Source organism: Melanaphis sacchari, unplaced genomic scaffold, assembly GCF_002803265.2.
Source record: "Melanaphis sacchari strain LSU unplaced genomic scaffold, SCAv2.0 Contig1_pilon_pilon, whole genome shotgun sequence".
In the NCBI taxonomy this organism is placed as follows: Eukaryota; Metazoa; Arthropoda; class Insecta; order Hemiptera; family Aphididae; genus Melanaphis; species Melanaphis sacchari.
In genome coordinates this window covers 3,023,222-3,050,233 of record NW_020270976.1, presented here as the reverse complement: position 1 = coordinate 3,050,233, position 27,012 = coordinate 3,023,222, and the positions used below count along the sequence as shown (strand labels likewise).

The window sequence follows — 27,012 nt, the reverse complement described above, 5'->3', positions numbered from 1 at the left end:
TATTGCACTGGGGTGCTTAAAGAAAATATTGAATATTTTATAACTGTATAGCATAACAATCAGGGATATGGTTGTATAATAAATTAATAAAATATATAGGTACCTATGTGTAATAATGTATATGCATTTAACAATAATAACATTATAGTTTTATAGTATTCAACATGAAATATGAGCAAATAAAATTAAAGTACTGAAGTATATTGAAAAATAAATGAGTAATGAGAGCTTACTAAATTCAGTGAGTCTAACAATATATTGAAAATAGATCATTTCATGGATCAATAATAAAGGAGTACAATGTTACAAAAAATAACGATACAAATAAAACAGGTACAATACTTCAAAATAAAAAATACGATGTAGGATAAACTCAAAAAAATATTTTCAAAAATTGATTAAAAAACTAGTAAATGAATTTAAAAGTAGTACTGTATACATATTAAATCGAAAGTAGATAGAAAAATAAAAGAAAAAACGTAAATTTTAATAATAATAGGAACGTATATGCTAGCAAATCCGTTTCGAATAAATCAAAGAAAAATAAATATTTTATCAATGCTTAAAAAGAAAATAATTAGATACAGAATTTTTCTTCAGTTAGAGTGATGTATTATATTATCATTAAAAATATTATAAAACGCCAATAATAAAATAAATAATCAATGCAACACAGGTACAGAACTATAATATTATAGATCCCATAAGAAATGTTAATGTTTTCTGTAGGTAAGTATAATTATTAAAATATAATGACAAAATAAATATTATGAAAACCAAAAATGGTGTCCTACATTTCATAGATTTTCTTTTCTTTTATTAATTTTTCAAATAGTATAATTACCTATTTTTTCAAGGCACGCGACTAGTGTTAAATTTAAAATTGATGATTTACTAAAAGAAACTTTTAGAAAATTCGTGTAACCTGATCAGTGGTCATCCAAAATGTCAACATGGTAAAAAAACACACAATATTTAAAACCAATAATCATTCATCACAATTAACAAATTTACGTACAATAGGAAATTGTTTCGAATTGGGTTTTATAGGCAACAATAAATAAGAATCAAGTCATTGATTAGAATTACTTAATCATGAATTATCATCGGCTATTTTCAAGGACAGTATTTTGGAAAATAATGAATTAGTTATTATAATATCAATAAAATATATCTTATAAGAAACGTAAGATGCATTTTATGGTTAAACATAAAAGTAAAAATTCATAAAATATACAGTTAACAATGTGAAAAAAAATAATATTATATTCATGATATCAAATAATTATTGTTTTTCATATAACTTTAAATTATTACAGATTGATAATAATAGTAAAGTCTGTTTTTGGATTTTAGCTTAGTTCCTAATATCAATACCTACAATTTTCAAGTTATTTTACTAATTTTTAAAACTTTTAGTTTATTTATGCATAAAATAATTTTCCTATATTTAATGTAAAATGTTCCTCGTAGTCGTGCTTAAAGATATATTTTTTAAACTTAAATACAGGTTGAATTAATTGATTTTTAACAATGTGAATTGTGACTAATAAAATGATAACTATTGTCCAAGTACATTTTAAATATTAATAGTTATTACATTATCACAACGTTATATTTATTGTATTCTGTAAATTTTTGTAGAAGAGAAATGTAGATGTGTTTTAGAATTAATATTTAGTTTCGATTTTCTATTTGTAATATTATACCTCGTAACGAAATATTCTTAAACCAGTATAAATTATACAAAACATCCGAAATGCAATATAAAATTAAATTTGAAAGTAAAAAAAAAATGTATGAAATAAAATATTTATTCAAAAACAATATAATTTAGAGTTTGAGGAAAACTATGATATAGCATTATTTTTTGATATTGTTAAAACAATAAATAAAAATAATTTAATATATTTTACATCTTTGAGAAATAATATAATCGGATTAAAAAATATATATCGTACGAATTAGCTTATTACGTAACTATAAACAATGATTTAATACATTATACCAATGTGGTATTCGTATTTATACTGATATAGACAAAGCAGAAAATTCTACAAAAGAAATTTACAATTATCAATAATAAACAGTTATTAAAGTATGAAATATGGTATATAGTTTATACTCTGACATATTAACGGAGGATTGACAAAAATAATGTCGATATCCGTTAGTAAATTTTTTGACAATACACAATTAATTAATGAGCATCAGGTATATTTTCATGTGATGGTTGGATATTTTGTATAACTATTATTAAATCATCTGCGAAAATACATGACCTTAATTTAAATATCTTCCGTTAATTTCGTATGTGTTTAATGTTTAATGACACGAGTTTGGAAAGGTTGAGTTACAGTTAGAATAGCCCAAGGACGAATAATAAAAAAAAAATAACTATAGTTGATAAAGATACAGGAAACATACATATGCGAAGGACTTGTAATACGTTGGTTTGAACACAGCGCATGAAATCAAATCCGAACATTTTGATCCTCAAAAACATTGTAATAAAATCATGATTGTGTACAACGAACTAACCATTGAACGATTTACTATTTGGATACAAAACATTCAAAAGTACATGTTATATTGTATTGAGACTTTTATTCCAAAGCTGTAAAATAATTATATTTTGAGAGTACAAAAAAGATGACAAAATGTGTTTACAGCTACATCAATATCATTGGGTGATTTTTAGAAAGCTTTGATTAATAACTGAAAAGTGATTAGGTATGTGTAGATATGGTTTTAGAATTTTGGGGTAATATAAAATATGACACCGTATAATTGAAATATGATAATATACTATTCAATTTTATTATAAATGGTAAAAAAATTAAAACAATATATATTATAATAAATATGTAAATATAACTTCTATGTAATTTAATATAAACTGATTTATTTTATTGAAACAAAAAAAAATAATAAAATAATAAATAAATTCAAATAATAATTCTATGATTATTTAATATTACACTCAATTAGGTAATCATTTTTGTATCAATAAGTATAATAATTTAGTCTTAACTTTTGTATTTGGTCTGTTTATTTTTAAATTTACTATAAAAATTTCTGTTGAAATTAATAAGTAGGTACGTTGTGTTTTTTTGTAGTACCTACAATGATATTAAACATAAGAGTTTTTTTTTTTTATTTAACAATGCAGATTTAGATTATAACTTATATTACCACACTATATTTTGTTTGAGCACAACTTAAAAATGTTTTTCATTCGTCAATGCGTTGTTGTCGTCTCAATGACCACCGACATTATCTAAAAATAAAATATTATGTTTTAATAATATGTTTGAAATACTACATGTTATTAAATTCTTAAAATATTCCAATAAAAACTCGTTTTTACGGGTGGACTAAATTCGTCAAATTTAGTACATTTGTGTATCACATGATACCTTTTCACGTTTTACTTTTTGTTGATGATGGATTATTATTTATTATCAATTATATTAATTATATTATTATTAATTTTACGTCGATCATATTATAGAAGTTCAAGTATTATATTAAATTTTAATAAAAAACAATCGTAGTAAAAAGTAAAAGAGCAATCCAATATTCGAGTGGATAAACACATTAAAATTATTTTTATTTTTTTTATTGATTTTATTTAAGACCGGCAACTAAGGCCACAAGTTGTTGATAAGAACAGTAGGTTTTTTTGGGTAAGGTTTGTTTGTAAAGTTTGGTTAGTACGGTTGGAACACGTGTGTGTATATGTGTGCGCCATGGATTCGTCACTAAGAACTCGGATGGTCACCCATCCGAGTGCTAGCCTCGCCGGACGATGCGCTTGACCTCAGAACACATTAGTGACTGAGGCCAACCACTACTGTGCCACACCAGGTCACAATATCAAAATTATTTTGAGTAAAAATACCATTATTAGTTTCAAATTTATTCACATTGATCAAAGTGAAATTTTTTTTATAGTTCTAGATTTAAACGTTTTACCGACCGTTTATCGTTTTATTACATATTTTATGTTATGTCGTTACTCGACGTGCGATATTCATCATAATAAAATCAAGTGAAACTTTAAACGTAAGAAAAAATAGAAAGTATATATTTCAAAAATAAACAAAACGCGCAAGTGTTCGATAGACTGTATGTATCAACGCATAAATACGTATCAATATTCGCGTGTAAGATACGAAACACAAAAAGTTATTGTCAAACGACACATAGGTAAGTACGTGTGTCGGAGACGAATTATTAGCTATGTATTATTAAAGAGACTCACGTCGGTGCATAGTTATGTATTGTCTGACGAGCCGAGCAATTTCGTGGGCCTGGTCAGTTTGTAGTCTAGCCACTCTTTGCTGGAACAGGTTGCCACACTTGAGCTCTAAGTAGAGAGTGGCACCTTCGCCAGCTCTCACTTTCCTAGTCGATATCACTTCACTAAATGGCACTGTTGATAAGGTTTTCTAAAAAAACGTAAAAGACGTCGAATAATTATATTTTCCGGTATTGTATATACTCGGATATAAAAGATTTTTTCCGTTTATTCAATCTGAAGTCGTCTACTCACGTGGGTAACAATGTGAAGGAAATGGACACCGGTTCTGTTCAGAGCCAATATCTGTTGATCTCCACTGCGTTTGACCGCAAAGAAGCTGGATCCGAACAGCGGCCATTTGCTTAAAATTTCTGTCAAAAATTTACAAAGTAAAATATTATTACTACATAATAAAACTATTTGTAATTCAGTTGACTTAGTTAAATAGCCACTCGTGACGCCACACATTTATGTCAAAAACTTTTTTCTTTGTTTAAAGATACTTTAGCGGCAAGTTTTAGGAAGACAAACGTAATAAATTATAAGTAGGGTTTTCTTAACATTCAGATTTGAATTTTAGGAAGTTATGTCAATAAATCGTGTCATATTGAAATTAGTGTAATATTTTTGCGTACCTCAAATATAATGCATATTTATTCATATTTCAACTGTATACACAAACAATTCACATTTTATAGTATGTTTCAAAACTTTAACTGTGGTGATGTTTTAGCTAAGAAAATAAAACATACAGTCTTACCAAAAACATATTATAGCGTTTAAAATTTGTCATTACGATTTATCTTCCAGCGAATGTACAATATTTAAGTACACGCAATAAAATCGTACTATGTTGAAGGGAGCTTAAACAAATACAGTACCTACTTTATTATGATTTGTATCTATGGGCAATTTAATTTTTTAAAGCTGAAAATAGTTAATTTGTATCTTCATTTATATAGCCTTTGAATAAAGTTGGTTATTTTAAAATAGTAATTTATTAGCTTATAACATTTGTATTTTTAATAGGTCATTGTAATCGATATTTTAAAGTTCTAATTTAATAGTGTATTTTATAAAGTATATTATATATAAACCTAAATTCTATTATCATATAGTAATATCAGATTGCTGTGTTATGAAAACTTTAATTTAGCAGATTTATTCGTATATTAACCAATGTTTTTTGATATTATTTATTTTAATTGATTTTTAAGTTTTTATTAGGCATTTAAAATAAAAAATTAAGATAATATAATATACTAATACATTAACATGGTGATAAATATGTCTAATGTTCATTTCTTAAATTAAATAATATTAGAAATATAATATTTATTTTAATGAATTCTCCAAGATAACGGCGATGGAGATAAATAAAATTTAATAAAAAAATATGCAAGTTGAAAATCATGAAATTAACGATTTTTCCGAACTATACAGTAAACATAATCTATATTTTATCCAATAATGTAGTTTTAATGAAAACTAAGTAAGAAATTATAATATATACATAACATTTATCAATATCTATGCCTGTAATCTAACGCTGATAAAGTACAAAAAAATCATAGACCTTAGTATAATTTTTATAAAAAAAGACACAGAATCAAAAATCTTAAATGAAACAGAGAAAGAGCGTTGTAAATGTACGATATGGGCTTGAGTACAATTAATGAGTTTGTCATTTTGGATTTTGCAGTCTTGAAATTAAAAAAAAAAACCATAGTTAAGTATCGTGTAATCACATAAAACACATTCGGTGGGCTTTGCCAGAAATTAGGTATAGCGTAGCCATTAATATTCAGTGGAACAGCATTTTACATACGCCTAATTAAATGTGGTTTAATTTAAATATTTTATTGTTGACGTAGTTTATTACAGAAAACAAATTTATGTGTTCCTAATAAAATACAAAAAAATAAAAAACAAGATATTGATTTAAATGTGTTACAAATATACCTTAAATTGTGCATTCTTTCTTATAAGAATATCAATACAATATATTAATATATTATAATAGAATGCTTCATATTTATTAAGTATAGGTATATTTATTTATAATAAATTATATTAAATTTTGCAGGTTATGTGTTTTCAGTTACCTATAGGGTTGTAGATGCTGTGTTACATAAAATACATTTGACAAAAGGAAAATTAAATAATAATTAACTATTTAAATAATTTCATCATCAAAAATTAAAATTTATAACTTTATATCCTAACATTTTTTATGAAAGTTTTTCAAACTTAATAATTAATACCATATGATATTATTCAAGTTTATGATGCATACATATTGTGATTTAAATTATTAACAAAACAGTAAAATCGGATATGATTTAATAATTTAGGTTATAAAACTTGTGATTTTGTGACTAATATTCAAGAATTTTATTAATACTAATTACTTACCTAAAAATTGAGCTTTAGCTTCCACGCTGTGTAAGGTTTCAATTTGTGGCCAATTGTTTTGAACCATTTGTACCAGCTGCTGAGGATTCACTTCATTTTGCATAAGTGCTGGTTTGGGCAAAAGAAATTTGGTTTCTTTTAACGTCGGTGGCTGAACCATATCAGCTGCTCGGTGCAGCAAAGCAGCTAATCTACACACTTCATACTGGAAAAAATCGTGTTGATCGGATATTATGTAAAAACTAACTACTTAGTTCATTAAATTAAATATTTTAATTAAAAGGCAGACTTACCAATAAATCTTGGGGTAACTGACCGAAAGGTAAAACCAACAGGAGGCCTTCCAAGTAGTCGGGTGCGATTTGGTTGAACAGCACTTGGACGTATAGTTGACTGTCAAGTCGCAGAGGGAAATACCAAACGGACCGGCAGAATATCAAGTAAAACACCTAGACAACAAAAATAACGCGTTTCGCAGTTAAGAACGGATTTTGTTCGACTACAGATCGCTCTCCATGTGGTAATTACCTGTTGGTTTTTGTGTAGTTCAGTAGTCACGTCCAGTATGTATTCGTCCGCTGCCAATGGCATCGTAAACGCATCGCCTTCGACGATACAGTACAGCGAAAATTCCTCCATTTCCAATGGGTCGTTGACGTTGATCAGCGAACACATACCCGCAATGACGTCGGCTACTACGGTCGTAGACTTCGTGTTTACCACGGTTTCGCTGCCACCTGGCAACCGGTACATCTGTCTCTTGGAATTGCGACCAGCCGACACAGCGGTCACCTCCTCGACGCTGGGTACGTTCTTTCGACCGCCGTACCTTAACGTTTTACGCAAATTCTGCAGGCACACGTTTGCAGTACCTGAATAAAAATAAAATCATGTATAACACCACACACAGATTTCTTAATAAAATATGTATATAGTACAGCAAAATATAACATTGGCCGTTAATGAGTGGAGATTTATAATTAATTCAATTTGATTATTTTAATAAAACAATTATGAGTTCTATATAGTTTTGTACCTACTGTATATGTTAATGTTAAATAAAAACTTTTTAATAAACTAAAGTAATTGAAAATTTAAAAAAATAATAAATGTTCTATAGCCCTTTCAAATATTACTTCAAACGAAATTTTAAAGTTTTGATAAATAAAAATTAAATTTTAATTGCTTATTAGAAAATGTCAAATTTAAAAAATTTTCTGTTAACTGAAATCAGATAAATAGCGTAATGTTGTATATATACGTCATTATGTAAACATGACAAAATATAATTTAATATTATTTACTATTTATTACCGTGAAAAGCTCTCCTTTTATCATAAGCAGCCGTTTCCAAATACTTCAGCAAGAAAGGTCTCAGATTCTCAGAGCACGTGAAATACGCTGCGACTATGCTGAGCAAACGCCATCCCCGTTGACATGTTTCCGTCTTGTTGTTGGTCGTTTGCTTCATTAGCTGACAGTAGACTTCATCTCTCAAACTTTCGAATTTATGGCAATGCTAAATACATACAAGTGTAAAACGTAGTATTATGTTTAAATTTTATACTCAACGGTATTCAAAACAATACCATAAGAATGGTGTAAACACATTTGACTTCCGTGAACTCTGGTGTTGTAGGCAAATCGCCCATGTACCTCATAACGCACTCGAAGCATTCGATGGCCAGTGCGTCTAATTCCGAATCTAATTTTAACAGTGATTCGGATATGGGTACGTTTGTGTATTTTACCATCTCCAGTTGTTCTTTCCACGTCCAATCGTCATTCTTCATCTTGGAGTTTTGTATGACTTTCAATGAACCGTTTATTTCTCCATTAGCCGATTTTAGCATATCAAACCTAAAGGCATATCAAATAAAAAAACATTTGCATACATTTTTGTTGAAAAAAAATAGTTGATAAATAATTTCAATTACTTCTCTGAACTGTGTCTGAAATTATACATTGCAAATTGAAGTAATGAATGTTTACCGTCATCTGCAGCCTGTAGGTAAATACATTAAAAATATTTTAATGCAAACATTAGTGAAAATCATCAGAATTTATTTATTTTTTTAAAAAGGTTAATTTGTTCATACAAAGTGAATAGGAGGTGGTGATTCATGTTGTTTATACGGTGAAGTTGGTTTGGAATATTTCGTATTTGTTTGTTGCCACCCTAAAAATAATAACAAAAGTGTAATCTGTACTATATAAAATATTTTATATTTTATTATATAGTAACCACAATAAAATTAAACTTTATTTATTTACCTTTGTATTCAGCTGCACGGATCTTGTCATCCTAAAATTATAAGATGTATACGATTTAGTTAATGAAAATAAAAACAAAAGATAGAAGAAATGCAGATGAATGTACATGCTGTGGACAAATTAACTAAAAATATTATACTTCTTTTACCATTTGACGGGGAAGTCGACCAAGTGGCGCAGCGTCCTTCCAAAATGAACTCATCATTGAGTGTATTTGTCGTGATCTATTAGAATGGAACGGTATTGTTTCACCCGACATTAAAGTGAGCTGTACAGAGCCTCCAGCCTTACCCATCGAGATATCGGCAATGTCTTCAAACCTGGCGAAACACAATCGATAAAAATTAAAATTGTTGAGAATTAAAAAACGTTTAGTTTTAACTCACGTTAATGTTTGCATAATTTGATATTGGTTTTCTTCTTTGCGTAGTAAATGAAGGCCCGCGTGTGCAATGGCTAAATATTCGACTTCTCTGTGCTGATAACCACACTACATTAACATTATTATAAGAAACATATTTAATACACTACGTCGTTCACTGGATTACGATTATGACTTATGAGCTATAAATTATAATCATATATGACACATAATATTAAACATACCGAAACCGGAAATATGCGTGAAAAATACAATGGCCATTGACGAGCCAGCTCAACGATGGAACGTTTGGTACTGGCTTTGTGATGGCCCGTTTGCATGTTGCTAGCTGTCACTCCAAAACGATCCAATAACTAAAACATTTTCATGTTAAACGGTCATTACGACAATTATTTCTAGTTGGTTTTATATGGTACTAATAGATCGATTTTAAAAATTTGACAATCATATTTTCAAATCGTTTTAAAAAGATAAATTTTTTTATATTTATACGTACGTCTAACATCTCTTCGCGTTCATCGGCGGATATTCTGGCGTGTACCGAATGGAATTTGTTGAACATGTCGCCGACTATTTGACTGAATATCAAATGTAATACCAGCGGACTAGACATCGATTCTTTAGGGGTGAAAACCTAACAAAAACAACAGAAAAATAAATCATTTCACTCGGACAGAGTCCAACGCGTGTCACGCACGGTAGACGGCAATACTCACTTCCTTCCGGATATTTAATTTCCACGGTACGCGGTTATAAGTGAAATAAGAGTTGGCTGGCGTTTGCAGCAGTTTCGTAGATTGTCCGTCTTCATTCTGTATAGGCGATTGTATTCTTGTTTCAGGACGACCGTTGAACTCTGGGCCTTTCTCGATCTCGTGCTGTGGTTCGGCAGTGTAGTTGTTCGGAACTGCATTCCGGAACATATTGTTCTGATCGTATTCGCGCGTCACAGGCTGTATGGGAGCCGGAGGACCAGTACTATTCTTTTTCCTAATAAAAATATTTAGTAGTGAAAAAATTATATTATAGGTGTAATGTGTACGCTTAAACAAACGGTCGAAATGTAGGAATAATTTATTAATGCGATCGTAAAAAATTATAACTATTTAATGCAGTAACTTACATGTTTTGGTTGTAAAAGCTATTAGATCTAGATGGGGTGATCGGTGGTGGTGGCAATCGCCAACCAGAGTTCTCTATTCGTTCAACTTGATTGCGTATCACATTATTTGATTGAACATCTGAAGCGTCCTCTTTGACCACGCTCTGAGAATCAACACTGTCCACACTACCCCATCGTCCGGCTATAAATAACATTGACGTTAAATAAAAGGAAAAAACACAATTCTGTTTTCAAATATTTAGTTTAAAATATTTTAAATATAATGTATAATTGTTTGCTAAAATTAAATCACCACGAATAGGGCCGCTCTTAAATTTACGATATTTTTGCCAAAAATAATTACGAGACCCAATGTAAAAAAAAAAAAAAAATTGAATCATAACATAATAAATGTTTCTTTAAATACCCACTTTTATACATGTTAATTTTAACTGTTTTGAAGTTTACAAGTTTGAAAATAATTTACTATATGCATTTTAGTAAAAATAAAAAATAAAAATTGTGTAGTCTTTAATTCGTATTTAAATAGTCATAGCGTTTGGTATGCACAATACCATATATCTTACGTGTGCCTGAGAAGCATATTAAAATTACGAGTATACGAAAAAAAAAATACCAAGTGTTTTCCGGGAATGTAACTATACCAATTGGCTTTTTCTTACTTTAATTTTCTATTGTCATATGCTTGATTATAACAATTCTTTACGTGTTACTTAAAAGGCTTATTACTACTTTATTTTAATATTTCAATAAGCTTTCTTACCGAGTTGTTGCTGTAAAAGTAATCGTCTATCAGTGTCTAGTTTCCCGGCCGTTGGTATAGGCGTAGGCATATTATTCATGGCTTGTGGTCTGGGCTTGCTGGTCGTCGATCGTAGACTGTGGTTAGCTGTCACCATTTCTAGCTTGTGTTTCATTTCGTTGCTAATCCTTAATTTACCTACGCTGCCTGGACTAGGTCTCAACGCGCCAACTTCCAATGATTTATACGACGATTTGTGGATTTCTGTTTGCTCTTTAGGTGACGGTTGCTTCATTGCTTCGGGCTGTTGTATCTCGTACTCTTCCCATTCGACTCCATTCAGATCTCCATCTTGACTTGAGTCCTAGTAAATAATTAGATATAACATGATTTGATTAGTGATTACATTTTTAGATCAGTATTTCCAACTCTAATATAGTTATTAACATATTTTATTATATTCGACAAATATATTTTGAAATTTGAAAACTAAGAAAACTCGTAAACAATTTTAATAATTTTCAAACATAAAATGTTCTTTTCAAAATTAAATCCTATCCATATATTATGATCTAATCTTACTTGTGATTGCTTATGTCTTTGATTTTGTTGATGTTTGGACATTTTAAATTGTAAAAAACTTTGATGTGATGGAAACCCGTTAATTTCACCGGGTACACCATTACTAGTGCCATCACTTGGTGGTGGCCATCTCCATTTTCCAATGCGCACAGTTTTTGCTCGGCCATATGGATCCATGAATGGCCTTACTTCGCTAGGATCGCATAAATCTGGTGGTGGTGGCATAGGAGGTGGTGGAGGTACAGAACTCTATACGATTTAAATACACAAAAAGTATAGTCCCATAAAATAATATACATATTCGAATATTAAAGAAATAATTAATAGGTAAAATATTATTACTTTTCCAACGTTAGATTCCATAGATGATTTTCTACTCTTTAATTCACTCAAAACATTCGTAAACGTTGAATGTGGTGATCCAGCACGGAGTCCCTAAAATGTATTTAGTAAACATTATATAATGTTCATATATAATATGGGTAGTCTTTAGACTATAATTAAGTAATTACTTGAGACTTATTTGTAGGTGTAGACTTATGTTTAGGAGGTGAATTGTTCCAGACGCCTGATGAATTTTCAGTACCAACCTACAATATAAATGGATTAAAATGAATATAATATTTTGTTAATTTTCAACTTTAATACTTAAATAAATAATTAGAGGAATTGTTACTACTCTGTTTACATGCAATGCGTACGTTAAAATCACTAGATTGTGTTATTAAATATTATTACAACCATTCATTGGGACAATAACATAAATAAAAACATTGTGCTATTCGTATGCAAATTTTCAATGTTTATTACTTCCAGTCTTTTAATGTTCAATGGAAGCTAAAAAAGTGGAACAACAACAAATGGCATTGTTTTACAATTATTAATCACGTTTTATTTGGTACTATACAATAATTTTTAATAAATTATGTACGTTTTTAAAAGTAATATATCTATATAATAATACGAGTATAACATAGTGTATATTTAAAACCCACTACAAATGATTGAATTAATGTTTCCTCAAGATTTATAATCCATAATATTGATAATAGTATTCTAGTTGTATTATCACAGTACTTTTACCATTCCGGAAATGAAAATTTGATTATTGCATACTTTAAATACGAACTGACGAGTGAATATATGAGACATTATTTATTTATTTTATTTTTAGGGAGTTATTTATTTTAAGTTATTTGTCAATGCTTAAATTATAATCTCAATATAAGTACCAATGAACATATTACGCGTAAAATTTTATGATAAAAACGGAATCGCCGGGTACACTTTGTTGTCTGAGGTAACACATACCGGTGGCAATAATTGTTGCTGTTGAAGTAACTGGTGGAGAGCTTGATTCTGCGCGAGTATTTGCTGTTGAATTTGGATGTTTTGCGCCATGGCGGATTGCAAGAATGCCTGATGTAAATTTGTTTGGTACGCGAGCATGCTATCTCCCGACGACCCGTTGCTAGTGGTGTTGGATGTGTTCGCCGGTACGCCGAGACCTGCTGCGATAAAATCGAATCCCATATTATCGTTGTTATTATTATTATTATTATGAAACAATGGGCGTAAAAAACGAAATGTGAAATAAATTGTACAACAATCGATGCGAACGCGAGTAAATCACAAAATTTTACAATTATTGTTATTATTATTATCGTCGTAACGTACGGGATTCGATAATATGTTATTATTATTTACGCGACGCGTTGACGGCGTTGCGCGCCGACCCGTCGAATGACGTCGGCGGTGCGTGGCCAGCAGGAAACGGGGCTGCAGGAGAAATTTATTTAGAGCGCACGCATCGCGGCATCCGTCGTCTACATGTGAACTCTCTCAGGCCATTGTTTCTATCTTGTGCGACCGTATTAATGATGATAATAATAATAATAATAACAACAATAATAATTGTATCGTTTTGCGTATACCGCGTTGTCGTTGCAAACATTTAGAAACAAAAAAAAAAAACTGAACGCAAACAATGCGTCAAGACTAACCACCGTTCGGAGTGTTGAACATGCTCTGTGAGTTCATAGCGGGCATGAGTAACGACGGCGGCGAAAGGATGGTGGGCAAAACAGGTGGCGAGCCGATCAGTGGTGACATGCCGAACGAAGCGTTTCCGGGTTGTCCGGAACCATTCTGCAAAAATATAAACGCACACAATAAATATTTAGAGAAGTAATATTGCAATTTTCGATAAAGACACATTCATAATAACAATGTTATTTATATGTAGGGTATGGAGTGGCCAGTGGCGTAATTTGAGTTATTATTTTTTTATTTTTTTTTTTGGGTGAGAAGCGGGGCGGAAAATTTAATAAATATTATATTTAACCTATTATGAATAAAAATAATATTATAACAGGTGATATCCATCTACTTATATCAAATAATGCATCAATAATATATCTATATAACATAAACTATTTTAATGGTAATTAATAATTATTAATTATATGGCGTACTCTGAAAAATTCAACCTTAACTATAATGATTAAAAACAAAAAAAAAAAAATCTATTGTAATATTCAATGAATATGAGCTTAAAAAGGGAAGGCCGATATATTTGCTCTCACTATAAAACGTTAGGGAGGCAATTCCGTCGCCTTAGATTATGGTTATGTAAATACTGTTTTTCCATATGGAAAACAGGGTGCAAAAAGCTCACCCCATTATTTTTTTTTTGACGTTAATATATCATACTATATTGTATATTAATACCTGTTGCTGAGAGGCAACGCCTCGACCACCGCCTTTCACGGTCCGTGCGAACATCGAGATGTCTAACGATGGTTCAAAGTCTCCATCTTGCAACAGACTCTCATTAGACCTTGATGCCCGACTGCTTTCGATCGATCGATTGCCTCCGCCCTTTATTCTCCTAGTGAAATCGCGAGAGTCCAAAGATTCGCAGTCTTCCACGGACTTGCTTTTCGATGAACCTTTGATGGACGCAGCTAGTGACCTGGCGTCAGACAGCTGGTCCAGAACTGGATTAAACAGATCGTCGAGGAATTGATCTACATCCGACGCCTGCGAGGGCACGCGTACCCGTCTAACGTGCGATGCTAATCGAAAACAGAAATCGACATAATTTTGTAATATTATATGATTATAATTACGGCGAGAAGGTAAAAACAAAGTGTAAGGCTGTAAATTAGTGTCATCAAAATAGAAAGAAAATTGCCTTGGATCACCGCTGTGGTGCGTCTTTAGAAATAACACTTATTTTGTGCAACTGTAATAATAATTATACTATGTACGTATATCTAGATACATTCATGTATAACGCAAGGTCAAAATATCCGTTAGCACTGTCTGTTTACCATTCACATGACTGTGAGAATATTGTTAGTCAAAAATTTGAATACTTTTCTATTAAAACTAGATTCGTTTGTTTAGGAAAACTTAAGACTGGTAAAAACAATTGTCAATTAGATAATTAGTTTTTTTTCTTTTTACTGATTCATTTTAGTTTGATTCGTATGTACATTGTACAAGTATCATTCTGATTTTTACTAAAATTTTATTAATGCACTCGCATTAATCATGATAATGTTTATATTTTTATTGCATTGTCAATGAGTGCAATTTATAATAAAATAAATATTATGTTATATAGTTACCTAAAGATGGAGCTTCGCTTGTATCAGACATTGCACAGCTCCTAGCTTCAGACTTGTCAGAATGTTTGTTATCCATTTGTGACTTAATAGAGTGCGAACCACGTTTACCAGCATACTGTGATTTTATGAACCTGTGAAAAATAACAGTCATTTTATTATTTTTTCAATGATAGTCGTATAGTATTATTATAATAGCTGATTTAGATTGTTTAGTAATATCTTAGTAAGTTTGCTAGTTATTATTATTATTTAATAACCATTACCTCGATTGAAATAAGTGCATGCGTTTTAAAAAATATATATTACACTATTATGAGTCATGAAATGTATTTTTTTTTTTTTACCTAGGATGGCCCTTTATGTATGAACCTTTATCGTCTTCACTTCTAGCATTAATATCTGGATAGTCGAAGTCTATTTGACTATGAGACATCACATCTGATGATGCGCTGTAAATTTTTTACTAATTTTAATAAACGAAAAAAGATTGTACTAGACAATAATAAGATGTATGAACAATAAAATTACCCATTATAGTTTCTTGTTTCACCCCTTTGGCTGACTGATTCTAAATTATCGTCATCGACAGACTTGGCAATGTCATCATCATCATCGTCATCGTCATCGTCATCATCGTTCTCGTCCTCGCTGTCGGTATCTTTTTCGGTTTCTTGTATACGCTCCATTGACATATATCGCTCGTTAAGCTTGCTATGCGATAAGCCCAATGAATCCAGTTTTTTCGGAGCAATCGCGATTTGCGGTACCTAAAGTGAATATATTGCAATGTTTTATAAAGTTACATTAAATTATAGTACATTAATAATATGATACTATGATAAATCGATTTCATTACTCACCGGTGTTATTAAATTGTCAAGACTTCTGGATCGACTGGTCTTCTCGAAATATCTGTCGTTCAAAGCAGATTGCCGTGAAAGACCGTTTTCTACGCTATGATCTCGAGATACTGATCTTACTTTTTGCTAAATATTGGAAATACAAAAAAAAAAAAAAAAAAACAGATAAAAAAATATAAATATTAAAAAGATATATTTTTAGATAAAATAGTACAGGGCAATTAAAACACGTATATAATTTCCTTAAACTACTAAATAACTAGAAGTTAATTTTAGTAATCTGTTAGTTTTTTTTCATTAAGTCAAAACTTACATCATAGACAAAACATTTGTATCATACAAACAACGCCTCAAGATACCGAGTTTTAAGAATAATTACTAAATTAATTATATAATGTCATATAATGAGTACTATTAGATCTTTCCTTCAAACATCATTCATCTATTCATATTATACCTGTATACATTTAATGTACAGATGAGCCAATGAAAAAACTATGATAGAAAATATTTTACGATTCAAACGATTCAATTCTTATTTCTAGGACGAACGTAATTAACCGAAGACAATTCATTTAACTCGCTCGTTTAGGGCAAATTATATAACATGGTCACTCATCTTATAAAAACCGAGTTAATATTTCTTAGTAAACGATATTACTAAATCATAATATATTATAACGTTGAGCAATATCGAACCATTTTTACATCACATCCACGGTAGTCTACAATTAAATGTCATTAAATAGAATTTCTGGCTTACCTGTTTCATCATTGGTGGTTGAGGTGGCGGTACGGTCGGTCGACGATTCACAGACATGGGTTCTACCTGTTGGCACCGAAAACACAGTTTTAAAATTAGTGAATGCGTGTATATTATTGTATATTATTGATTTTTTAATAATTCAAAAAAATAAAACTAATATTGTGCATTGGACGTGTTGAATGGAGAAAGATGAGATCGATGCGGCTCGATGGGAAAAAAGATATTCATGAAGTATAATCGACGTTAAGGTGAAAAAGAAATAAACAAAATAGAAAGTTTGAGGGTTGTCATTTTAAAGGGTGAAAAAGAATCAGCTACCTATATAGTAAATAATAAAAATCTAAGTTCAAACAGAAAATATATTCATATATAAACATATAGTAATTGTACACAATACCTTTGAAATGGGAGTCATCGTTGACGACGGTTGCGGCGAATGAGGCGGCTGTCTGACGACAGGATATCCAGGTGGAGTTTCCACCTCAGATATGGAGTCGAACACATAATCGAATCCATTTCTCTGGTCGTTGTCTAGCGCCACGGTCCATCCGTTACATTCAGCGATACCCCTCTTGGCTAATAGCGCGGAAGCAACCACGTGGCATCGGGTCCACGATTCTACCCCAGCGGTCATCGTCTCTCCATCGGGCATTGTAAATTCTAACGCAGTGTTGAACTTCTTCAAGTTAGCCCGCCATTCAAGTAAACACGGAGCTGAAGACCGGGCAGGCGGCGTGCAGGTGTGTCCCGATAGCAGCTTTCTCTGACACACGCTTTTGTAGCCGTCATAACCATGATCGGAAACATATCTGTAACAAAATGGGAGAAAAATTTTTTTTTTACAAGAAAAAAAACCTTTTTGATCGATTTCCGTTCGCAAAAACAACGATTTCGTAATACTATTATTATTATTATTATTTATATAGTGTGTCAGTGGCGTAGCTTTGAATAGGGGGGGGGGGTGTAAGTTTAGGTATTAAAAAAATGTTATTCAAAATATGTTAACTGAATAATTAAATGTTAGTGTGTCTCATTTTATTTACTTCAATAAGTATTTGTATAGTGGTCCGGTTGGGGGGAACGCCGAAAGACAGCTGGCCATCAGCAACCAGCATCTTTCGTTATTTGCTTCAATATCGTTACGCCACGTCTGGTTCACCAATTGACATAAAATTTCATCTCTCAGTCGTTCATTTGCCAAACCCTAAGTAAAGTGTAGACATTAATTATAAATTACAAAAAAAAATAAATATCATTCAAGTTGTGTGTTTATATTTATATGCAAATTTAAATAAATATAATATACATCTATGGTTAACAGTCAATAAAATTAGACAAAAGCGCACATGGAAGGTATTTCGATCGTTAGCTCTTAGATGACTTTAATTTGGGCAGAGAATAAGACGCAATCTAGTCTTTTGTAATAATTCTCTAAATAAAAATAGATTTGTTCTTAAATCGACTAATAGCTAGGCAATAAAAATAAAAATAAAAATAATGTTATAGCCTGGTATAGATAAAAACATAAGTAAAGTTTATATTGTTATAGTTAAATAAGTGGTAAAACGAACATAATCATCAGTAATTTTTGAACATTTACGGAATGTTTATATAAATATTCTTATTCGACATTACATACATTCTGTGGTTTTATATTTCATAGTTTTTATTGTCTATTATTCTTTTTTTTGATAGAAATGTTTCATTTTATGTTAAATAATAATTGATTTATAGGAAGGTAATGAATATTGTAAGCTATTGCGAGTTTGAATGCTATGCACATTTAATGTGACACAATAATACATTAATAATAGGTTCTAATTTAATAAATTACTATTAACGCTGTTAAACAGTCGATGAGGTAATAACATCATAATTGGTTGTTAAATGTGCAGCAAATAATGTTGTCATTAGGAAATTAATATTATGAATAAATGTTACAGTATTATGGAACAAATAGATTTAAAATAAATTATTAACATTAATAAAACAACTATTTAATCGAGTAAGATTTTAAATAATATTAGGTATGCATAACAATTGTTAAATGGTTCATATAAATACAATTGGTTATTAAATAAAAAAATAATTATTTACTTTGTGAATGATGTAATCTGCCAACGCCTGTTCTTTTTTAGGAGATAATGACGTGTCGTTCATAAATCTTAGTATTAATTTAAAAATCGCGATTGAATCCATGTAATCGGAATCTTTACTTTTGTGGAGAAATGGTGTTTTTATGGGTTCTTTTTTCATTCCCCATACGTGCGACTAAAACAAAAAAATAATATATTTTAAATACTGTTTTTTGCTAACATATTGTTTTATGTGTATATTACTTTGAAATAAATATTTGTAAACTTCGAAAATGCATGTTGATCAATATCATTTGGTAGAGTATATTGTTCTTGAATCTCAACGATTGGACCGACTACTTTCACCAATTGTCTTTTATTGTGTAAAGGTTGCCATTCTGTAACCCAAAAAGCATTAGTAAATATTTTCAAGCACTGATTATAAATCGTATTATTAGAGAATCATTAATATTTATGCTAGAAAAAAAATGATCAATATATATTATTATTTTTAAAGAAAAAAAGCTAAAACAGATATTAGGGATGCATCTAGGATTGGCTAAAAGAAATTAATTTCACTTACCAAATTTTATATACCTAAGATAAAATTGGGCGCAAAATGATTGTATAGTATGAAAGTGAGGATTTGAGTGACTGAGAGAGGTTATGTTAGAGCAACTATTTCATTTTATGGATATAGTAGTATAAATTGTAGTTCCAATGAAAGGTTCACAAGCTTTGAATAGGTACTACAAAGTATTCCTAGATTCAATAAAATTAATTTAAGATAAAAAAAAAATAATAACAAACGAGTATATACAAAACGGATAAAACTAATAAGATTTATTTGCTAATTTATGTTTTAAAGTATTTATCTAATTAATGTCATAATTAGAATATATTATAAGTACATATAAAAGTTAAATCTCAGATGAAAAAATAATTTTTGTAATTAATAAACTGTTTTAATTTAAAATCAATATAACAACAAAAATCGTAAAAATGAACCATTTTTCAAATGAGCCTTAATAATTACAATGTATGTTGTACTTTCCTTGTAATAAGTATTGAGAAAATACCAATAATAAAACGTTTGTATATAAATTAAAATTTATATAGCCTTGTTTAAAGCATAAATTAAAAAATGATTTAAAATAATATTGTTAATCTAGTCACTGCTTAACATTATTCTAGAAATTGAAGTCCAAAATAATAAAATACTAATAGAACACCATAATACATAAATCACAAAAATAAAAGTAGAGGTTTACAAATAAAAAATTGGATGCTAATATTGAAAGGAAACCCCCTTGTTTTCAATGGAGCATTACAGAGAAAAAATAAATAGACCCGGAAAAATAATATATTATACATATATTTAAATAATAATAAGTTTTATTCACGTCTGAAAATTATTTACCTTCAATTTTATTGAATATTAACGCGAGTTCCGCTGGAATATCTAATGCGTTGAGACTCGGTACAGCGTGTGATTTAGCATTTCTCTCCTGTTCTTCTTTTTGAGCCTTGACTTTAGCCCTCTCTTTCGCCAAGTTAGCTTTTCTTTTCATTTCCTCCTGTTGAATTGAACACAATTGAGATTTAATACCACGAGCGTATCAACTGTATTTGTACATACCTTCAGTTGGTTATATCGTTTTCGCTGCCGTCTACCTCTGAAAGTTGCTTGCGCTTTAACCACACCACGTCTCAAAGTCTCGTATCGTCTTCGTTGCATCCATCCACGCACGAACGCTTGCAATTTGATCGCACTCTGTCTTTTTGCGGTATACCTGGTCCGGGCGAGGAATCCTCTGACGTTTCGCTGGAGCGTGATTGCAGCCGTGTTCAGAATGGCAGCTCGTTCCCGTTCTAAGTGCCGTTCAAGATTTTCCCGCAGAAATACCCGGCTCGTGCCCAACTGATATTCGTCCGAATGTTTTTCCAAAATTGTTTGACAGATTTCCCTAAAGAGTGTCCCGGATAAAAAATTGTTTTATTATAATATTATTACTATTCAACTGATCATTTTAATTTTTAAATAATATTAATATATTAAATACCTGTTAGGCGTTCCTTTTGGCGGAAGTTTTCGTTTTCGCACCAAAACGCGATACCTATCAACAAATTCGCTGAATTTCATACGCACCGGATAACCCAGCTTACGGATCCGTATTGTTTCCAACATTCCTGAATATCGGAGTTGTTCCAATACCGTAGGCATATCGAATTTCATCGAAACTTTTTCACAGTTTGGTTTAATGCAGCGCACAAACCACGGATGGCATCTAAACCATAAAATATTAATTTTTTGATGACACAAAATTTAAATGCACGTTAAAAATATACCCAGATATAGACTCTAAGAGTTGTTGAAGTGAATCGTGAAACCTGGCAGCAACAGTCGGCGTTCTCGGCTTCATGGTAACGAATCTCCCGTTGGCCTTATTTAATGTTTTTGAAGCTTCAAAATTATTCCGTAAAGAGCTAAACATTTTGCTCAACATCTAAAAACAATCATTTAGGGACAAACAATATAGAAAAGCTAGAAATTAATCACTATACAAATAATATGAATTCTCACAGGTAAAGAGCTAGATATTAAAAGTTGCACGACATCAGGCCTTAAAGTGTCGCGATTTTTGTCTAGAAAACCATCAACGTTGTACCACACCGGTCCGGCATAATGACGAACACCAAATTCCGGACCATTTAATCTGGGTCTAGAGTATAGTTCGTTTAATGCGTGATTGTAATGACATTTTTCTAAAAACGATACATCGGTAGCACGTGGAAAATTGGACTCGTCATCTAAAAGGTGCAATATGCCAACAGGCTTTTTCGATAGCAATTGAATCACTGGCAAATTGTCCTGAAAACCGATAATAGGTTAAACATTAGATTTCAAAAAGTAATAATAGTGTATAATAGTTTATTATTATTGTATTGTGTTTACATTATAAGCAATGTTTTGCCATTGAATTTTTTCTTTAGCATACTCTTGTTGTTCTAATTTAAATATGTGCTTGTTAAAGTACACTTGTAAATTTTCATTGGCATAGTTAATACATAATTGTTCAAAACTGTTTTCCTAAAACCAAACAGTATTTCAATTAGTTAATTTTTGATCGGTAATGTATTTTATTTTGATTGGTTTATCTTTACCTTGAAATCTTCAAAACCAAATATATCTAAAATTGATATAGCTGTCGTCTTTTTGGTTCCTTTGAATACAATGTGATTAATCCTAGCCACGAGCCATGTAAAAAGTGAACTATATAAAGCCTTGGCAAATGCATCTCTAGCGTCCAAAGCTTGATCAATATTTAGTGCTGTCAACACACGTTCATTACGCGCTTCCTAAGTACAACAAAAAAAATAAAAAATTATAAATAAATTTTAATAATAAAAATAGATCATTAATAATTTAACACAAACAGTGGTTTTTGTTGTTAACGCTTCTTTGATACCATCCACATCTAATCGAAGCAAATGTCCTGTCCATCTAATTTCTGCATCAGAACCAATTTCAACGCCTTCTTGTCCGTGTTTTAGCTGCTTACGATGGAAATAAACATTTCCCAAGTGTAAAACTACACAAAAAATTTAAATAAATATTAATTTTGTCCGTGATTAAAGTGCAAATATTGATGCGTACACAAATCAGTAGATACATACATTATGCAATGTATGTTACGTATGCATGACTTGTTTATTTTCAGAATGAAAACCCTAAATAATTGATTTATTGTAATTTTACGTTAGTCTAAAAAATTTTAGATTCTAAGCAGAAAGACGAAGGTATTGAAGGTTTTACAATGATGCGTGCTATTTTTATGTGTTTACTATTTAGAATCACCATTTATTAGGTCAACATGGAAAACGTATACAGCATTTTTATAGAAAGAAAACTTAGGCTACGATTATACTTAATGAAAGTTGAGTTTTTTTTTAAATAGTTTTCTTTGGGGAAAAGGATAATTTAAACTTTGTACCTTACATTTTTTAAGTCTTATTAAATGTATTCAAATATTTTTAGAATATTATAAAATAAATTATTATTTATTAATAAATAAATAATAAAGCGATAAAACCAATTACATAAATCAATTAACATTTGAAATGTACAAAAATATATTATTTTATAATATTTTTTACCTGACGCCAGTATTCGAAATATTGTGTCTTGTTCTTCCGATGTAAATCCGAGAACTTGCATCGCAGACATAAGTGATTGGAAATCTTCTCCATCATATTTTCCATCAATTTCACAGTTTCCGCCTTGGTTCAAATAAAAATATTTATCAGCCGATAACAAACCGTACTTGAGTTTCTCCTCATCAGCAAGACCCGCCAATAGTTCATAAAAAACATGATAATTTCGTTCTTCAGGAGCTTGTGTAACTATTCTTGATTTTTCTAATAGATATTCTGTAACTTTAGCACCCAAGATAACTCCTCTGAAATTGCAATATTTACATAAATTATTTTTAAATAAAATCGTAAAATAATAATAGCTGTGCTTGGTTTTTTCAAACTTAAAGTCTTTTCAGAGTTCTACGATTGCTGACAATTCTTATTGGGGTGATATTTTTAAGAATACGATTGCGGATGGTTTTGCGAACAAATTTTTAAATGGTTACATTAAATTTAAAAACATTTAAAAGTAGAATATTTTATTACTGCTTTGATTATGAAAACTTATAATATGAATTTAATAGTACTTTAATGCAGTGCATAATTTATAAACTAATATTGAAATGTTTATAAACACGAATTTAATTTATATTGTTCAATATTTTTATTTACTATTATTGGAAAATTAAAATTAAATAATTTTATCAAAAAGTGGTAAAGATTTAATTCTCGTCAACATAAATTAATAGATCGATTTAGAGTCAGCGGAAAAATGTATTATAAATACATAGAATAGTTGAGTATGTACATAAATACAAATTGCAGTGTCAGTATACTAAAACGACGTCTGACAAAATATTCGTGAGAATTTCGATGAACATATCGATAATAATATACTCTGTACGAACAGATCAAACAGCAAATATTAAAGGAAAATGGCAAAAGAAAAGTTACTAGGTGCTTAATCAAGTAACTATGCCCAATATTAAGTCGAAGCTGCTAAATTTTTAATTCAATTTAGGGAAATTGCAAACAAACTTTCTTTCACCAATACTTCAACATGGAAACGTAGCATTAAACGTTATCAGTTATCACAATCATACCAATTTAGGTACAAAAAATATAATTTGTTTAGATAAGCTCACCGTAATCGTATATCACCCAACATTCTAGATATATGCCATTCATATTTTAATTATTAATGTATTTAAAACTACTACGTACTGTTTGAAATGGACTTCTAAAAACTTTCCAAACCGGGATGAGTTGTCATTACGCACTGTTTTGGCATTACCAAAACTTTCCAGTAATGGAGACGCTTCTAAAATTTGTTCGGTAATGAGATTGGATGATGATTTATTAACAGCTGCTAAATACTGCATTATAAGCTTAGTAGATTCCGTTTTACCAGAACCCGATTCACCAGAAATTACGACAACTTGATTTCCTCTTGGAAGCATTCCGTAAGCTGCAGAACCGACTGCAAACAAATGACTGAAAGAAAAACATGATTTAATATATTTCATTCATTGGCTTCAAAATAATATTTTATTTTTACTCACGGTGGTAATGTTCCTAAAATTTGGCCCTCGTATTTTTTTACCATGTCCAACCCATACATATCGTACATTTTATAAGGATTTACCGCCACTAATATGCTCCCAGTGTACGTCTAAAACCGACAATAAATATATAATAATAACAAGTAAAATTAAAATGTTTCTAAACAAATTCGTCCATAAAAAACAATTTTTATATTTATTTTTTTAAACGATATTTTGATAAACGTACATTATACATGTATGCTGTGATGCGAGTTTAGGTACTTACATATATAAGTTCTTTGTCATATCGAATTTTCAAATTCCACAATAACGAAGCCTCGTTCAAGTCCCTAAAAATATATGTACAAAATACACATAACAATTTAAGTCTATTTTTTTTTGTTATTCTTAAAAAAAAGAAAAGGAACTACTTACGTAAGTTGTATCATATCTTCAATACCATTTTGACCAAGATCTTGTCGACGGTTAACACCGTTGGAACTTGTAAGCGAAAATATTTGCGTCTATCGAGTTCAAAAATATTAAAATAAGATTGTAATAGCAAATATTTTACTTAGGACTTACTTTCCCTGCAATAACAGCTTGTACAGTGAGTACTTGAGCAGGTTTATGGTACTCCAAAACTTCTCCGGGTAAGACATGGCCAACACCTGGGTCAAACCACACAAGTTCTCCCTGAAACCAAATAATAAAATATTATGCAATTATGCAATGAATAAAGACGTTTTTCTCAGTTTACATCCATAATTATTTACACGTAGATTTGTATTTTTTTTTTATAATATTCTATACGTGAATATTATAATATAATACATAAGTATATACCTACTATTGCTTAATTATTAAATATACTATTTGGAATTTTAAATTTTGAAATAATTGGTCATTTATTTATTTTATTTGTAAATACAATAACAAACACACATACACACACACACAATACGCATTTATAAATTGGATTTGTGTTTAACTCCAAAGAGTCAAATTTCACATAAATTAATTTTTTATGTTATAAATAAAATATAAAAATAAATAACGCATACTGATTGAACCGTAGTTTAGTATCGATTTGAGATAAAATAATTATCCAGACTATGTAGATAGATAAAACTTCAGATTATCCGATACCCATATATTCCATAATATGTTTATAGGAATGAAATATTTTTTTTTTTTATAATGCAAACCAATTCAAGTTATAATATGATCCTTAAAACGGATGCAATAAATTTCATGACAAATTGAGCAATATAATGCAATAACAGATGGGCCCGAGACCTATCTAATAATAATTCTAAATAAATAATGGTTGCATCAACGATTTCATTCCGGATATACGAGACTGCAGTGGCCGGAAACAACAAATTCCAAGCAAAAAAAAAAATAAATAAATAATAATAATAATAAGAAAAAGAAATATTATGGTAGTTAAAATAACATGCTTAGAAATTATAGGATGTATAATTTTTTACTATTGTTGGACAACTGTGCAAAAAATCTCGGTAATAAACAATGATTAGTAACTCGGAAACTTCAAATAAGATATTAATAAAGATGTTAATGTATTTTTGTAATACGTATTATAAGAGATACATAATAAATATAAACATTTTACAATATATAAAAAATATAGTCTATACTATTTCGGGAATAGGTATAGGTATAGCTATGACTTTTACTTTCTAAAACAATTTTAGGAAAGTGGAAACTATAAAATACACTTGTCGCGATTCCAATACCATTTTTCATTAACGCATAGGTATATTGATTAAAATTATAAATTATCAATGAATTATTTTTTCTTTTTACACATTATCTTGTGCATCTATATATGTATACCATGTAAAAGATTTCAAAATCACATCAATCAAACAAAATATATGAACATATTATCATCATTATCACTATTATTATTAGCAGATATAGGTTATTTGTTAAGTCAATATAAAAATATATAAAAAAAATGATTTAGATAAACTCATTTTTAGATGTAGAAATTTGCTATTTCAATTTTTATTAGACTAATTAAGATATCTACAAAGCAGATACTTACATTTTAATAATAACTAAACATATCACTCAATGAATTGAAAATTGAAGATTTTCGTGGATTTCTTAACGAGCTGTTAGGCTTTTTATAGAAAATGAAC

At 29.9% G+C, this 27,012-nt stretch overlaps 1 protein-coding gene across 3 annotated transcripts in view; it reads right to left on the bottom strand.

Annotated features, from left to right (window-relative positions):
• Nucleotides 1-3,083: 3,083 nt before the first annotated feature.
• LOC112593246 (unconventional myosin-XV) overlaps nucleotides 3,084-27,012 on the bottom strand; it is a 53,551-nt gene continuing 29,622 nt past the window's right edge. Inside the window, exons 3-50 of one of the 3 annotated variants that reach the window (XR_003114592.1) lie at nucleotides 25,427-25,537; nucleotides 25,277-25,365; nucleotides 25,128-25,191; nucleotides 24,860-24,969; nucleotides 24,522-24,791; nucleotides 23,319-23,620; nucleotides 22,599-22,753; nucleotides 22,326-22,520; nucleotides 22,117-22,251; nucleotides 21,745-22,032; nucleotides 21,510-21,667; nucleotides 21,224-21,448; nucleotides 20,800-21,127; nucleotides 20,581-20,737; nucleotides 19,425-19,558; nucleotides 19,183-19,356; nucleotides 18,129-18,289; nucleotides 17,483-17,894; nucleotides 17,083-17,148; nucleotides 16,320-16,445; nucleotides 15,988-16,226; nucleotides 15,804-15,908; nucleotides 15,460-15,590; nucleotides 14,555-14,901; nucleotides 13,828-13,972; nucleotides 13,136-13,335; nucleotides 12,337-12,414; nucleotides 12,167-12,259; nucleotides 11,825-12,073; nucleotides 11,264-11,606; nucleotides 10,501-10,681; nucleotides 10,094-10,367; nucleotides 9,874-10,011; nucleotides 9,602-9,730; nucleotides 9,382-9,485; nucleotides 9,144-9,315; nucleotides 8,996-9,026; nucleotides 8,821-8,900; nucleotides 8,659-8,726; nucleotides 8,311-8,581; nucleotides 8,036-8,240; nucleotides 7,250-7,593; nucleotides 7,015-7,170; nucleotides 6,722-6,926; nucleotides 4,559-4,677; nucleotides 4,268-4,454; nucleotides 3,196-3,280; nucleotides 3,084-3,122 (exon numbers count right to left, since the gene is read on the bottom strand). Coding sequence is in view for 2 of the 3 variants with exons in the window: in XM_025337607.1 (XP_025193392.1) it covers nucleotides 3,261-3,280; nucleotides 4,268-4,454; nucleotides 4,559-4,677; nucleotides 6,722-6,926; nucleotides 7,015-7,170; nucleotides 7,250-7,593; nucleotides 8,036-8,240; nucleotides 8,311-8,581; nucleotides 8,659-8,726; nucleotides 8,821-8,900; nucleotides 8,996-9,026; nucleotides 9,144-9,315; nucleotides 9,382-9,485; nucleotides 9,602-9,730; nucleotides 9,874-10,011; nucleotides 10,094-10,367; nucleotides 10,501-10,681; nucleotides 11,264-11,606; nucleotides 11,825-12,073; nucleotides 12,167-12,259; nucleotides 12,337-12,414; nucleotides 13,136-13,335; nucleotides 13,828-13,972; nucleotides 14,555-14,901; nucleotides 15,460-15,590; nucleotides 15,804-15,908; nucleotides 15,988-16,226; nucleotides 16,320-16,445; nucleotides 17,083-17,148; nucleotides 17,483-17,894; nucleotides 18,129-18,289; nucleotides 19,183-19,356; nucleotides 19,425-19,558; nucleotides 20,581-20,737; nucleotides 20,800-21,127; nucleotides 21,224-21,448; nucleotides 21,510-21,667; nucleotides 21,745-22,032; nucleotides 22,117-22,251; nucleotides 22,326-22,520; nucleotides 22,599-22,753; nucleotides 23,319-23,620; nucleotides 24,522-24,791; nucleotides 24,860-24,969; nucleotides 25,128-25,191; nucleotides 25,277-25,365; nucleotides 25,427-25,537 (8,274 nt within the window). In the remaining variant the exon portion in view is untranslated. Of the gene's footprint in view, nucleotides 3,123-3,189; nucleotides 3,281-4,267; nucleotides 4,455-4,558; nucleotides 4,678-6,721; nucleotides 6,927-7,014; nucleotides 7,171-7,249; nucleotides 7,594-8,035; nucleotides 8,241-8,310; nucleotides 8,582-8,658; nucleotides 8,727-8,820; nucleotides 8,901-8,995; nucleotides 9,027-9,143; nucleotides 9,316-9,381; nucleotides 9,486-9,601; nucleotides 9,731-9,873; nucleotides 10,012-10,093; nucleotides 10,368-10,500; nucleotides 10,682-11,263; nucleotides 11,607-11,824; nucleotides 12,074-12,166; nucleotides 12,260-12,336; nucleotides 12,415-13,135; nucleotides 13,336-13,827; nucleotides 13,973-14,554; nucleotides 14,902-15,459; nucleotides 15,591-15,803; nucleotides 15,909-15,987; nucleotides 16,227-16,319; nucleotides 16,446-17,082; nucleotides 17,149-17,482; nucleotides 17,895-18,128; nucleotides 18,290-19,182; nucleotides 19,357-19,424; nucleotides 19,559-20,580; nucleotides 20,738-20,799; nucleotides 21,128-21,223; nucleotides 21,449-21,509; nucleotides 21,668-21,744; nucleotides 22,033-22,116; nucleotides 22,252-22,325; nucleotides 22,521-22,598; nucleotides 22,754-23,318; nucleotides 23,621-24,521; nucleotides 24,792-24,859; nucleotides 24,970-25,127; nucleotides 25,192-25,276; nucleotides 25,366-25,426; nucleotides 25,538-27,012 lie in introns of those variants that run through there. The other 2 variants (XM_025337607.1, XM_025337608.1) reach the window with 2 other exon arrangements.